Source organism: Pteropus vampyrus, unplaced genomic scaffold, assembly GCF_000151845.1.
Source record: "Pteropus vampyrus isolate Shadow unplaced genomic scaffold, Pvam_2.0 Scaffold45, whole genome shotgun sequence".
Taxonomy (NCBI): Eukaryota; Metazoa; Chordata; class Mammalia; order Chiroptera; family Pteropodidae; genus Pteropus; species Pteropus vampyrus.
In genome coordinates this window covers 6,950,659-6,964,734 of record NW_011888826.1, presented here as the reverse complement: position 1 = coordinate 6,964,734, position 14,076 = coordinate 6,950,659, and the positions used below count along the sequence as shown (strand labels likewise).

Genomic DNA, 14,076 nt, shown 5'->3' with positions numbered 1-14,076 from the left:
TCTGCTCCGAGGACACAAAGAGCGAGCCCTGTCCTCAAGGAGCTGCTTCCTGGGTCTCAGCAGCAGGAGCCAACCACCCGAAGTCATGTGCGTAACGGAAAGTGCAGCTCAGACTTCCAAGTGCAGGGTACACTGGATGTCAAGGACAGGACAGGTTGGGCAGATCGAGGCTGTGCGCTGGGGGTGGGGTTGGTTCCAGGCGGCGGGAAGGGCTTGTTGAAAGAGTGTGGCACATTGAAAGACACGAAGAGGTCTGACCTCACAGAATAAAGCTGGCGTGCCCACGGAAATAGCCAACAGGTGAGACAAAGGCCAGGTAAGAGCCTGTCTGCCACGTAAGCAGAATGGTTTCCACCGGAAAAAATTTATCAAAGATAAAATATCAGATCAATAGAAATATTGTTTTGGTGGCATTTTTTTTTTTTATTTGAATGGAATTTGCCTGCTAGAGAACTCTTATTTAGAGATTCAGACTTTTGCTGAGCATCCTGACATTCAAAGCACTGTGTGGGGTGCCACAGAGATTCAGAGGCGACACATTCAGAGAGTTGAAATGACTGCCTGTTCATGTTTCAGATGAGTTCAAAGAGCTTTACAAGGGAGATGACTGTCTTTAATAAACTTTTATTACAAAATATACTAAAAGATTACTATAGCTGTAAACTTTATGTGAAGGTAAAGAAAAAAAGATTTTGTAATTTTGAGACTGTCTTGAGTTATTAATAATCAACAAGTGAATTTGGATCTGACATAACTCCTTAAGAGACAAACCTGTGTGCCTTCAGATCCACGAGGACCTGAACCACTCTGAGGACTGTCAGCAAAGCGGGCGCCGTCAGAGGTGCTGCCCAGTTCACTTGGCTATGCTACGGGGAGTCACAGAAACCCAAACACGAACGTTGTTTTCCTATGCAAATAGGGACTCTAACCATTTTTAAAATAAAATTCTGATTTTCACAGGCGTCTCCGTCTCGCTTACCCGTAGACGAGCAGATTCTTCTCGACTCTGAAGCACTCGCTCCTCGCGTAGCCCTGGGCCCTGTCCTGGGGCCGCCGGGGCTTCACGCTCGGCTTTTCCTCAGAATCGCTTTCCAGGTCTGAGAACTCCATCAGCTCGTCTTCCTTCACCGCGCTGTACAGCCTGGTCTGCTTCCGCACCCTCGGAGTGTCAATAACCAGGTTGTTCTACAAAAGATGGCGGATAATATTCGCGACTTCTGAAAATGCGACTCTGGGTTGGATCAGATAGAGTTTAAATGGAACCTCTCACTCACCCTCCCATTTAAGGCATCAATATCCAATTCCGCCTTCTTAGCCCACTTTTGCCAGAAATTGGGATCATCCAAGGAAATATCTGTCCTATTTCCAGATGCGACAAAACTGGCCTAAAGGAGAAAAAAGTATGCATTACTTTGAGATGCTTTTCTCAGAGGTAAAATGCAAAGCAGATTTCATCTATTCATTCACTCAAACATGTATGCGTTCGTCCACTGCGTGCCAGATGCTGCGGTGGATGGGACTAGGATGAAGACCGTCGCCCAGGCAGCTCAATGACCAGGGGCTGAGACAGATCAGGAAACAAAAGATGACCATGCAGCACGACTGATGGTAGGTAACAAAGGTCTGTGCAGGTGCAACTGACATACGGAGGTCCAGCAGGGGTGGCGGTGGGGGCACAGGCAAGGCATTGCTGGGAAGGCGGAACAGGCTCTTCAGAAAATGCCCGGATCAGACTGTTAAAGCTCAAAGAACAAGACAGCATGTGGAAACATTCATGGCAGAGCATGTGCAAAGGCACAGAGGAGAAGAAAGGCAATCGACTGAGTCACGTGGCTGGGGATAAGGGCGGTCAGGGAGAGTGGCCAAGGAGCGAGCAGGTGCGGCGGGCGGAAGCCAAGTCAAGCAGGGCCCTGCGTGTCCTGTTAGCAGAGTCTGAACTCTGTCCCAAGGAAGCAGTAGATTCTCTGGAAGTGGGAATAATCTCGAGATGGACACGATCCTGTCCAAAGTCACCTGTGTCTCGGAGCCTGGAGGGTAGGACAGTGTAGACGGGCTACTGCAGTTGAGGGAGGAAATAATGAAGACCGAAAACAGCTCTAGCAGAAAGGAATAAAGATCATTCTTTAAAAGGCAAAACTGAAGGAGTCAGAATCTGAGTGGATGTAAAACATAGAGGAGGAGGAGGAAGAGGAGGAGGAAGCCGGGGAAAATGTCAGCATCCAGCTTTGGCACCTGAATGGTGGTACACAGGTGAGCAAATAGGTGTGCGTGTGCGCGCTTGTGCATGCACAGAGGGTGGAGGGACAGGGAAGACAGCTGTGGCTTTGCACACACTAAACTTGGACGTGCCTGTGAGGACTGAGGAAGGAACCTGAAAAGAGGCGGTGAGAAGCTGAGTCGCAGAGCCCAGAGAAGAGCAGCGCGGACAACTGTTCACATTCAAAAGGAGGGAGCTGGACCCTGCCTCACAGCGTCACCACACACAAATCCACTCAGAACGGCTGTCAATGTCGGCATCAAAGTGAAAACTATAAAATTCTTAGAAGAAAATGCAGGAGCGAGTGTTTGTAACCTTAAGTTAGACAATGCACAAAAAAATCACAAATGATAAAAGAAAAAATGAGTAAACTGCGCTTCATTAACATTAAACACCATTAAGACTAGAAGAAAATATTTGCAGATTGCATTACCTAATGAAGAACTTTAATCCAGAATATACGGAGTATTCTTAAAGTTCAATAATAAAAACACAAATAACTCAGAAGATGAACAAAGGATCAGAATAGACACTTCTCCGAAGATGATATCCATGTGGCCAACGAGCACATGGAAGGACCCAAGACAGCGTCAGAAAAACGCAGATCAAACCAGAGTGGGCTATCACTTCACACGCACTAATACATGACTATACTCAAAAAGTCAGACGATAAAAACTGTCGCTGAGGATGTGGAGAAAACAAAACTCAAAACACTGCTAGTGGGAAAGAAAACAGTAGAGTCACTTTAAAAAATGGCCTGGAAGTTGCTCAAAGGTTAAACATGGAGTTAACATGACCCCGCAACTCCATTCTTTGTGTATCCACAAGAGAAACGCATAAAAACTTGTATGCAAATGTTCACGTTATTTATAATAACCAACACTTCACTACCAACTAACTAATAAACCCCAATGTCCACTATCGACTGGGAAATGAGATACAGACATGTAATGGACCATAGCTCAGGCCATAAAAAGGAAGGAATTACTGACACATGCTCCGCTATGGGTGAACCTCAAATACATTATGCTAAGTGAATGAAGCCAGACACGAAAGACCACATGTTGTATGATTCCATTTATAGGAAATGTCCAGAGTACGCAAATCTGTAGACGCAGAAAGTAGATTAATGGTTGCGAGGATTTGGGGTGTGGGTGGGGGAGGAGGGGGGCTGACTGTTAACGGGCATGGGGATCCTTCCGGGGTGATGGAAATGTTCTAAACTTAGAGGTGGTGGCAGATGCACACATCTGTAAATACAGTAAAGGCATCCAATAAGTGAACTCTGTGGCAAGTGACATTTCAATACAGACGTTAAAAATGAACATGGAGAGTGGGCCTGGGTGTGGAAGGGTGGACCCACATGCAGGTGATGCCTCAGAAGGGGCTCTCGGCCAGTGGTGACCTTCTCCAGAGCTGGTCTGATAAAGACGTGGGGGAGGGGTGCACGCTGGAAGTTGAAAAATAAGTAGAAAGGGAGGCAGCAGAGACAGCTGGTGTAAATAATGCCTCTGTGGACTTAAGCTGTGAGAGACGACTTACTGACTTAGGGAGCTGAAGCCGGAGTTAAAGACAGGGGAGCTCTTTCGGATAGAAGCGCCCTGGCTGCTGTGACCTGCATCTCAGGAAGGGGAGGGAGCAGGGTCAAAGGCACAGGGAAAGGGTCAGCCTGGGGGGCAGGGGGAGGCATATTTGAGGGCGAGGCGAGGGTGACCACCAGGTGCCAAGTACATAGAACAGAACCCAAAACACAAACAAAGAATGTTTTATGCATTAGGGGCTCCACGGGGAGTTAATAATTACTTAATTCGAAATATAAAGCAAACATTACGCATGCATCACACGAGTGCTTTACAAGGTGCTGGATGTGAACTCCACTGCACTCCCACAGAAAACCTGCCTCCAGCTCAGCTCGCACCTTAGCAAACGTGGAGCCTTTCCCTTCGGACTCGATTGTGATGGTGTGGGTTCGCCGGAGGAGAATCTGATCTATGTCTTCTTCACAGAACTTAGACCCTTCATCCTCCTCATCCATGAGTGCACCATAGGCCCCTTTCCGTAGAAGATCCTCTATTTCTTTCTTGGAAAGCTGTTGTACCTGTTTTAGAGAAATATTTAAAATAATTTAAAACTGAAATGTCTGTAGACTAAGCAAACGTTTTGTTTTCCTCAAAGAGGGGGAACCTGATCATAACAAAGGAAATGAGAGGTCAAAATATTGCTTAAATATTGTGGTTAAAAAGCAATCGGATGCTGGGGGACTGCTCACTGTCAGCCTAGGGGCCGGAGAGCACGGTGGGCGGGGCCGAGCACGGTGGGCGGGGCCGAGCACGGTGGGCGGGGCCGAGCACGGTGGGCGGGGTGCGTGCGGCTCACCCCGTTCGCAGCGCTGTCTCGTCCGCTCATGGACTGCAGAACGGCCTTATCCAGACCGAGCTTCAGGCTCGCCTTGTCGAACATCTCCCGCTCATAAGAATTTCTTGTAATCAGCCTGTAGATTTTCACAGATTTGCTCTGTCCTATTCTATGACATCTAGCCTGAGCCTGGAAGAAAAGGGAAATTAATGGCTACCAAAGAAATACTCAATTGTCAGTTATGACGGCATCTGTTCCAATAAACAGAGGTGCAGTGTAAAAGAGGGTTAACATACAAAGAAATTACTTTTACATTATTAATAAATTGATTACTGGTTGGTTCATTTGCCCGTATCATGGGACACCGCCTGAGTGACTACATGACTTTAATTTATTGGTTTGATGGGGGATTCTCTGTCATAGTAGAATGACTTTATTTAAAAAAAAAAAAAAAAAGCACCAGTAAGATTTTTTTGCATGTTTACCTGGAGATCATTTTGGGGATTCCAGTCAGAATCAAAGATGATGCAGGTATCAGCAGCAGTTAGATTAATGCCTAAACCTCCTGCCCGTGTACACAGGAGGAAAACAAACCTATCAGAATCAGGTTTGGAGAATCTGTCAATAGCTGCCTGGCGAAGGTTGCCTCTTACTCGGCCGTCGATCCTTTCATATGGGTACCTGGAAAATGTCAGTATTAACAGGTAGGCCTGACAAATGGCTACAATGTACTTGTTTTTTTAATTTTTAGGAAAGTAATACGATTTGCGACATATTTTAACAGAATATTATTTATCAGAAATAATTGCAAATAGGTTTTGTTGTAGTTTTTCATACAATTGATTGAATGCCCCAAAACTACATTTTATTTTACTTCCTCTCCAGTGAAACATCTAAACCCTAAAAACAGCTGACACCTCTAACTGTAAAATAACACACAATTTCAACGTTAGGGAAGAAGCATTCTCCCTTAGTCAAATGAAAGAAATGGAAAACAAAATTGCCCACAAAATCATGCAGAGTCTTTCCATAGTCACTATACAGAATAAATGTCATGCACATCTATTGCTTTTTAAAAAAGACGTAACACATTTTCCCTACTCAGTCCCCTCTATCATAAATGTCACTTCGAGGTGAACCATGTAGGGACCTGGGAAAGGTCGTTTTTTATTTCCCTTCTATCCCGTGGTACTGTGGCCCTCACCGTCTCTGAATGAGGTAGTCTTCCAGTATGTCCAAGCAGCGCACCATCTGGGAAAAGATAAGCACCCTGTGGCCACCAGCCTTCAGTTTTGGCAGCAGCTTGTCAATCAGCACTAGCTTGCCAGCAGCCTGGATCATCGCCTGGAGCTGAAAATCTGGAGAGTCTGCATTGTGTGTTTCTTTAAACTCTTCCAAAATTTTCTCTTCAGCACCTGCAGAGATTGGACAGCATAGCGTGAATACTGTAAAAGGTTTTTATTACTAAAAACAATGAACCTGCTTTCAAAACCCACTGCAAACTGTAGGAACCGGTATACTAAACTCGTTTATGAACGTGAATTCATCCACTTACTCAAGTTAGGTCTGCACAAAACCAGGAAAGTACAAAAGGGATCAAAGTTTTAAGCACAACACATTTAGGCATTTGGAGGGAAAAAAACACATTTTCCAACAAACAAATGTTTGCTGATTGTAGAAACTGAATTTCAACAACAGACTGTCAAGCCAGAAGTGGCAAAAACAAGCCAAGGGCCAGATACCTACAGAAAATTTGGAACCTAAATTGCTGAAGAAATGAACTGTTTACCAGCTGAATATAAACACAAACAACAAAATCTGTTCCGAAACTAAGGAACAAGGGGATAGGGTTCTAACAATACAGCGTAAGGGCAGCAGTTTGTGATTATAATTGCATAATGATACAATGAAGGGACTGCAACAAGAGGGAATTAATTTTTCAGGATAACTTTCAGGGATTTTTTTAAGGGGATCTGAACACGCATCTTCTATTGAAATCTCTAAATCTCCCTCCATATTCATTCTCATCTGATAATTTCATAAGGTACAAAAATTCTACCTTAATTATGCAAAGCTCTTAAAATTTTAAAAATAAAACAAAACAAACTCTGTTTCACGTAAAACTTCTGTGCCTTTTTCTGCTTGTTCAAAGACTTGAGTGCATCAGAGAGGAGCCTCAGGAGCATGGCGTCTTCCTCACTGCTTCCTCCCCTGACCCCAAACACATGCTTATCCAGGAAGCGGCAGGCTAAGCTTCCTTCGACTGCTTAGGTGGCTTAACTGGAATTATGCAGCATCGGTCTGGCCTCCTCCCACCTCTGGGGTTAATCAGGGCATGACTGCCATGCTCAGCTCCTCTCCCGAAGGAGGGACACAGTCACCTATTCTTCAGAAAATAGAAGCAAACAAATCCATCTGATGGGGTTGGTTCCCAGCCTTAAACTGTGCCGGAAACTTAAAACTATTCTCCTTACCACTAGTTCTAAACATGTGCACTAATTACTATACACGAGATGGGGATACGAGATGGGGATACAGAACCTTGAAAGGGTTTTAAAGTTCAGATTAGTTAGACCACCACGGCCACTCACACAGTACTTCTGCAAACAGCGGCAGATGGAGCAAAAGTGCCATCTTATTTCCATTTTAAGGGCGCTTGTAGAAATTAAGTTATGACATGGTCATATGCAGAAATACAGCTTATTAATTATTAATCAACAAAGAATCTTACTGAGAACAGATTAAAGTCACTTAACGCCTTTACCAGGCACTAAGGCCTTCTGCAAAGCACACTGTTACTTCTTATGAAGGGGGACTGGCAGAAAAATGCCGCTGGGTCAGAATTGCTAGTGTCTCCCCCGCTTTTCCACATGAATAACAGGCTAATATTCAAGATTTTCTTCTAAGTGGGAATAAAGGCAAAGGTTTTACCAGGAAAGGGTTTTAAAAATGTTGTTTAGGAGCATTAGCAGAAATGTTCTGGAATAATGTTTTTCAAAACATAAAATTTAGAAATCTAGGTTCTAGATTCAAGACAAGAAGGTCCTTGGCAAATAGGGAAAATAGATTTAAGTCCATATATTACATTTGGTCTTTTACCATTAACTCTTCGCATTCAGGAAGAGACAGATTTTACTCTCAACAATATTAGGTAGTTATTTTTTGTCCTATTAAAATTATAACTCATCATCAAAGATAGTGTTTTAGTTAAAAACAAGTTAATGGTCAATGAAGTTTTCAAAAATGAAATAATTATTTTGACAAATCAGACACGTTTGAATCATTTTAGTAAAAAATTTGAAAACAAATAATTCCGTCGAATTAGCAGAAATTTTTTCATTTTAAATTTATTCAGTGATGAGAAAAATAACTTTTTTGCTTTTTCAATGTCATCAATAATTTATCATCTTATAAATAGCCAAAATAAAATACATTCTTTCTCACCAGACAAAAAACTACTGCTGAATTAATCAATTCAGCTCTTTGTTATGAATTCAGGTTCTTAAAGTGGCAACCAGTTTATGCCAATAATACTTCATTTAAAAACATCAGCATACATATTTCCTATATGATTCCTTTAGCACTATATTTATTATGGCCAGATGAAGGGAAGGGAAAGGGTATGAAAGGTATTGGGGAAGAAAGCAATTTTTACCTTCTGATACCACAGCCAAATTTTCAAGTTTAGCAATTAGATTTACCTTGATGTTAGATGGTAAATATCAATGAGAAAATGAATTGGAAATAGGTTAAAAGCCAAAATACGTAGTTTGTCGGCAGTGCCCTAAATTACTGTTTGTACTACATTTAAAAGTGTGTGTGTGTGTGTGTGTGTGTGTGTGTGTGTGTGTGTGTGTGACAACTTGAAATAAGTGTGGAATTGTGTCCACTTTAACAGTCACTGCAGTACTACAATGTTGTCTAGCTATATTAGCTACAAACAAACAAGAAATTATTTTCTTCTGAAGATTACCAGGGGAAAAAAGTTACTATTTTCTCTCTGAAACTCATTCTATCGTGTAAGCTTCAGTCCTGTTTCCTTTTTGCCCACTATGCACTACATTTCTCCATTCCTGACAATAACAACAAATAACTCAAGTCTCCCCTAACCATGAGGGGGCTTTGACCGAGTTTTCGACATTATTTTTACTCTCGCATAGAGATGTAAAGTCAAACACCCCATTCTAACAAAGCTTGTTATTCTAACAGTAACAGTAACTCCATTTATACTACCCACTTAACTCTTAGCAAGCACGACGCTGACTAGCAATGCTGATCAAGTGCTCACAGCACACCGAATACTGTAGTTCCAAGCCTTTAAGCGCTGCTGCTAACACTCATTCAAATATTTCTCATGTATGTGCAGTTTGGGTTCTGCCATCACTTCTCTTTTTTTCCTTCTGCTTTGCTTATGTTTCCAGACTCAACATACGCTAGTTGTTTCTATGTTCCACAATTACAGAAATGTGCTTTGTTGAACTAAACTTTAGTTTGACTGGGGCTGCTTTACTCTGCCACGACCAATACGAATTTCAGCGTGAAATTCAAATTGAAAACTTCCCTGTATCTGCTCAATAAATGTGCGCAGAATGGGCTTCAGAAAACCTTCCACTCCAGGCTGTGGTGAGAATGGGCAGTGCTGGATTGGAGCAAGCTCTGTGAAACACGACCCCTACCTAAGTTATCCAGGGAGTCCTAACCCCGTGTGTGTGTGTGTGTGTGTGCGCGCGCGCGCGCGTGTGTGCATGCGCGCACGCACATGTGTGCTTGAGATTCTTTTTTACTAGAATTTCCCATCATAAAGACACATAAGCATACCTGCTTAACAGACACTTCCTAACTTGTTATAAGGACAGAAAAGCTGACTTCGAGGTGTGACCAATTAGAACAACTGCCACCGATCCAAACCTGAGAAGTCCTAAGAGCCTCCTGGAGAACAATGAATCATACAGGATGACCCTGGAGAGCAATCAGCTATGGAAAAACCCACCAGCTGTGTTTTGGGGGAACGCCCACCTCACAATACTCAATGCATGTAATTAGCATGTAACCAAACAAGGTAAACTTGATGGAGCTGGGAGTGAATATCTAACAACCACTGCTGAGATCATCCCTTTCACATGCGTCCTGCTGGCAGCATTTAATCTCTTTTGTGAATGCCTTTTCTTCCCCTTGGAGGCTACGATTTCCTTTTTTTTTTTTTTTTACCAGATAGTAAATGCAAGCATGTGTGTGTGCGCGCTTGCGCGTGTGTGTCCTTACTTATACCATCGATGGCTCAAAGCCCCAGTTCCATCTCCCCAACTCAGGAACAGGCTGGCTGACACTCACCATAATGGCCGTACAGGCTCTCAAACACATGGTGCTTAGCAGGTTGGCAGCATTAAACATATAATTACCACACATGATACCCTCTTTAGAAGACAAAGCAGAAGCGCAAAGTTTGAAAAGGAAATTCACTGATGTCACACCATAGTAATGACCTTAGGTGCTACGCTGAGACTGTCTTCCAGGTGCGGACCATTTTTCATTTAGTAACAGGAACTTCTGGATCTGAAGTGGCTGATCCACGTGTAAGTTATAAAAGAAGGAAAGATTAGGAACTCTTTAAATTAGCTGCCCTTGAACCTCATGGATTGTGATAAAGACAAAACCAGGCTTTGTTCCTTCTCTCCTGGAAAAAAGCTGATTGTTTTGTTGGCCAATTATAACTGTGCACAAGCACCTCCAGTTAGCCGGCCACCACCTTATCTTAACCTGTATTAACTCCTGTCTGGACTATATCAATAGCCTCCTAGCTGGTTGTTCTGCTTGTCTGTCTTTCCTGACTCCCATCTGTTTTATAAGATGTTGCCAGATCAATCATCTGGAATCACATTTCTAATCATTTCTCAGCTTAAACACCAGCCGTGGTTCTCCAACGTCTACAGACTCAAGCCAAAATTCCATTACCCGGCATTTAAGGCTTTCGCGGCAGGGTCCCAGTACGTCTAGGTTCACCGTCCTACGATTATTCCCATGGACTTCACACTTTGGGCGAGTTCCCCTTCGTTTTCGCGCCTCCTTTTCTTTGCTCGGGTTATTGCATCAGCATGATGCCCTTCCTTTTTCTAACCCTGACTGGCAAAACCCTTCCCACCGCGTAGGCTTGTCTCAACGCCACCGCTAACGGCTTTCCTCGGCTCCATCCTGACAAACTGATGGCTCTTGTATTCTCCAGAGTATCTTACGCATCACGGGCATGAAATATTAATTCCTTTAATGATTTCTGCAAGTATATAATACAGGTTTTTACTCCTATCGGTTATATAACACTATCAATTTAGTTGTGAAAACAGGAAAATCATAAAGTATTCATTAGTAACAGGGACGAACTATTAGCCAAGCCTTAAAATAATCTCTCATTCTTAGGAAATAGGTGCTAAAGGTCTCTAGACTGAGAGGAATTTTCTCCTACAGAGTCTTGAGACAGCTAATATCTGCTTTCTCCAACCAAAGTTCCTCTGTAACTTCTCTGCTTTAAACACACACACAGAGAGAAGGAGGGAGGGAGAGACAGAACATGTGCACGCAAGAATATCTCCATCGAGGGCTATTTCTCTTTCACTGTTAGCACTTTTGATGGTTTTTGGCCATGGGGCACTAATGCCTCCTTTTATCAGGTGAGACATAGATGCCAGGATGTAAGAGGAAGGTGAGGTGAGGTCCTGCTTCACGGATGAGCAGGAGCCACTACAGAAGGAGGCATCACAAAGAATAGGAAGCCAGTGATACTCACACTCAGACGACAGGATACAATAATGACTACAACCCATAAAATCCTCAGTCTGGAGGGAGAAAAGGATTTCCGGTGCTTTGATAGTCATTAAATAAGTTTACAAACGGCCAAGCTTACCGTTAATAAGGTATGGATGATTGCAGCACTTCCGTAATTCCATCATAGTGTTTAAAAGGTTAGGTACGTTAGCTTGGCCACCACCTTTGGAAAGAAATGTAAAATTCTTCTCCAGGATGGCTCGGTAATATTTCTTCTGAATGTTTGTTAGCTCGACTTCAATAATAGTCTCTTCTTTGGGGGCCAAGTTCTTTTCTACATCCTCCTTGAGACGTCGCAACATCATTGGCTTTAGAATAGCCTGGAGTTTTTGCACCTAAAGAAAAGGACCTTAAGTAAATACTGGTATCATGATTTGCTTGCATGTGAAAACATATCTACCATGAAAAATCATTATTATCCTATTTATTTCCCTTTCGCTTTCATTTGTCAAAGCCCAGTAAAGGGTCTGAAGGCACTAATCTTTCATGACAGAAGTGCAATGAGGAAAGGCGCTAGAAAGCTCACGTATCTACTGGGTGGAGAAAAAAACGATATAATTTATATTTTTAAATAGGTAAACATTAAACCCTTGCCGTTTCATGGGTCAATCGTCAGTCACATGACTGGAATACAAAGTAGACGAGATAAGTACCTGTTCTTCTGTTTTCAGATCACCAAATTCTTGCATAAAGGTGGTTTCTGAAGGAAAGCGACTTGGTTCCAAGAAATGAAGCAAGCTAAAGAGCTCTTCCACGGTGTTCTGCAGTGGGGTCCCCGTCAGCAGCACTTTGTGTTCCTACAGGAATACAGGACAAGCAACTGATCAGATCGTAACAAAAATAGTTCCTGAAAACCAAAGCCTCTCTCTCAATAACCATGCTCCTACTTCTACACATTAATTCAGCACCCACCCTGTGTAAAGTATAGAAATTAGGCACAAAAGTGGAGATTCAAAGAAAAAAAAAAAAACATGGTCTCTGCTTCAGATACATATGTGGAGGGGCCTCTCTAAAACTGTGCCGACGCTGTTAATGTGTCTTGTCATTTCGTCTCTTCCTAGAGTTACGAGGTCAGTATTTCGGTGCCATGGCTTCATGAGTCCCCTAAGTCTCAAAGCTTTTTCCCCACCAAAGTTGAAGACTTTTCCTAAAATCCCTAGACTCAGATAAAGCTTACACGACTCTTTCTGTTCTTTACATCAACAGCACTCTCGTCTCCCCATCTGCTTCCTGCATGACTCACGTTGGAGACAAAAGAAGTTCTTCTATATGCAACAGCACAGAAAAAACTATTCTGTTCTACAAAAATGTCGAACTAGCAAAGAGGTCAGCTTGGTTTTAAATACCACAATCACTTTTTTTTTTTAACAGATGCTATTTCTAACTTTGTCTCTTTGAACCAAGTTAGGTGGTTCTTAAAACAATTCTTCCTGTTTACGAGCTCTCTCTCCAGCTTTCCTTACGCATTTGTACCCTTATTCTTCTACTTCTACATGCCCAACGTGGAGGAGCTGTTTGGCAGTGATCAGTCCTAATGACAGTGAGTTTATTAATCTCAAGGGCCTTAGATTGTCTTCTGCTTTGGCCATCTGATACACAGTCCAGCTTTCGAAACTATTTCAAAAAGTGATCATACCTTCTAGTAGGTTCAGAAGCAATATTCTGACATAACTTGGAATCTGACAAGACTTGCTGGCCAAGCAGAGAGTATATGCTCAGTAAACACTAAGGTGAATGATATAACTAAGGACATGCTAATTTTCTTAATATCTACTATGTCTTATCTGTCAATGAACAAAGAGGTCTCATTCGGAAGGTACATAGACCACCATCATCTTCAGACTCATTAAATTCATAAAGAGTAAAGAGTCTGCAAATCAATTTGAGATTTTTTGATGTGTAATCGTATTGGTGGGTGACGTGGGCCACAACCCCGAAATACTCGAGTCCTGAGTTACTTTATCCGAGACTTAAAAAAAAAAAAAAAATGCTGTCACAAATTTAGGAAGAGTCACCGCAGTGAAAGAGCTGCACTGAGACCGAAGACCGTCTCCTAGCTTCTCACGTCCTTTATTACTGAGTTAAATTCTGAACCTCTAACCAAATACGTCAGGAAAAGTCTTTTAACTTATTAATTTCAAAATAAACTTATTTTAAAAAAGGAAAGAAACTCCATTTTTATGTGGCTTCCCCTCACAGGCTGTTTAAAGCCAGTTACACCAAATGATCATTTACACACGTGACCCTTTTATAAGTTTTCATGTGAGCAGTAGAGTAGAACCAGGCTTCTATTCGAAAGCAGGTAGCTATGAAATAACACAGGATTAATGCACCGCCTCTCCCAAAGCATCACATGAGAGACTCGGCTATCGAGCTTATCACTTCCAACCTCCACTATGCCAGCAGATAGGCTTTTGGCTTGAAAACGTTACCATTCTTTTTAGCTCTGATGGAGTGATGTCCATTTACTTTCATTTCAGCAGACTCTCTTAATTTGTGTGAGGCCTCCTGACAATGAAAGATGAGATAATGGAATCAATGAAGAACTCCTACCACCTCCAGAGAAGTCCCTCCTTGCCAGAGAAGGACAAGGAGATGACTCTGCTTCCTAGAGGTCCTGTGGAGGACAGTGAAGACCATAAATGAC

At 42.6% G+C, this 14,076-nt stretch overlaps 1 protein-coding gene across 4 annotated transcripts in view; it reads right to left on the bottom strand.

Annotated features, from left to right (window-relative positions):
* Positions 1 to 14,076, bottom strand: part of CHD7 (chromodomain helicase DNA binding protein 7) — a 125,085-nt gene that overhangs the window by 23,327 nt on the left and 87,682 nt on the right. For all 4 annotated transcript variants that reach the window (XM_011359192.2, XM_011359193.2, XM_011359194.2 and 1 more), the window contains 8 exons: positions 12,083 to 12,226; positions 11,509 to 11,764; positions 5,818 to 6,028; positions 5,099 to 5,294; positions 4,635 to 4,802; positions 4,177 to 4,356; positions 1,275 to 1,385; positions 980 to 1,185 (listed from right to left, as the gene is read on the bottom strand). In XM_011359192.2, coding sequence (XP_011357494.1) covers positions 980 to 1,185; positions 1,275 to 1,385; positions 4,177 to 4,356; positions 4,635 to 4,802; positions 5,099 to 5,294; positions 5,818 to 6,028; positions 11,509 to 11,764; positions 12,083 to 12,226 — 1,472 coding nt within the window. The remainder of the gene's footprint in view (positions 1 to 979; positions 1,186 to 1,274; positions 1,386 to 4,176; positions 4,357 to 4,634; positions 4,803 to 5,098; positions 5,295 to 5,817; positions 6,029 to 11,508; positions 11,765 to 12,082; positions 12,227 to 14,076) is intronic.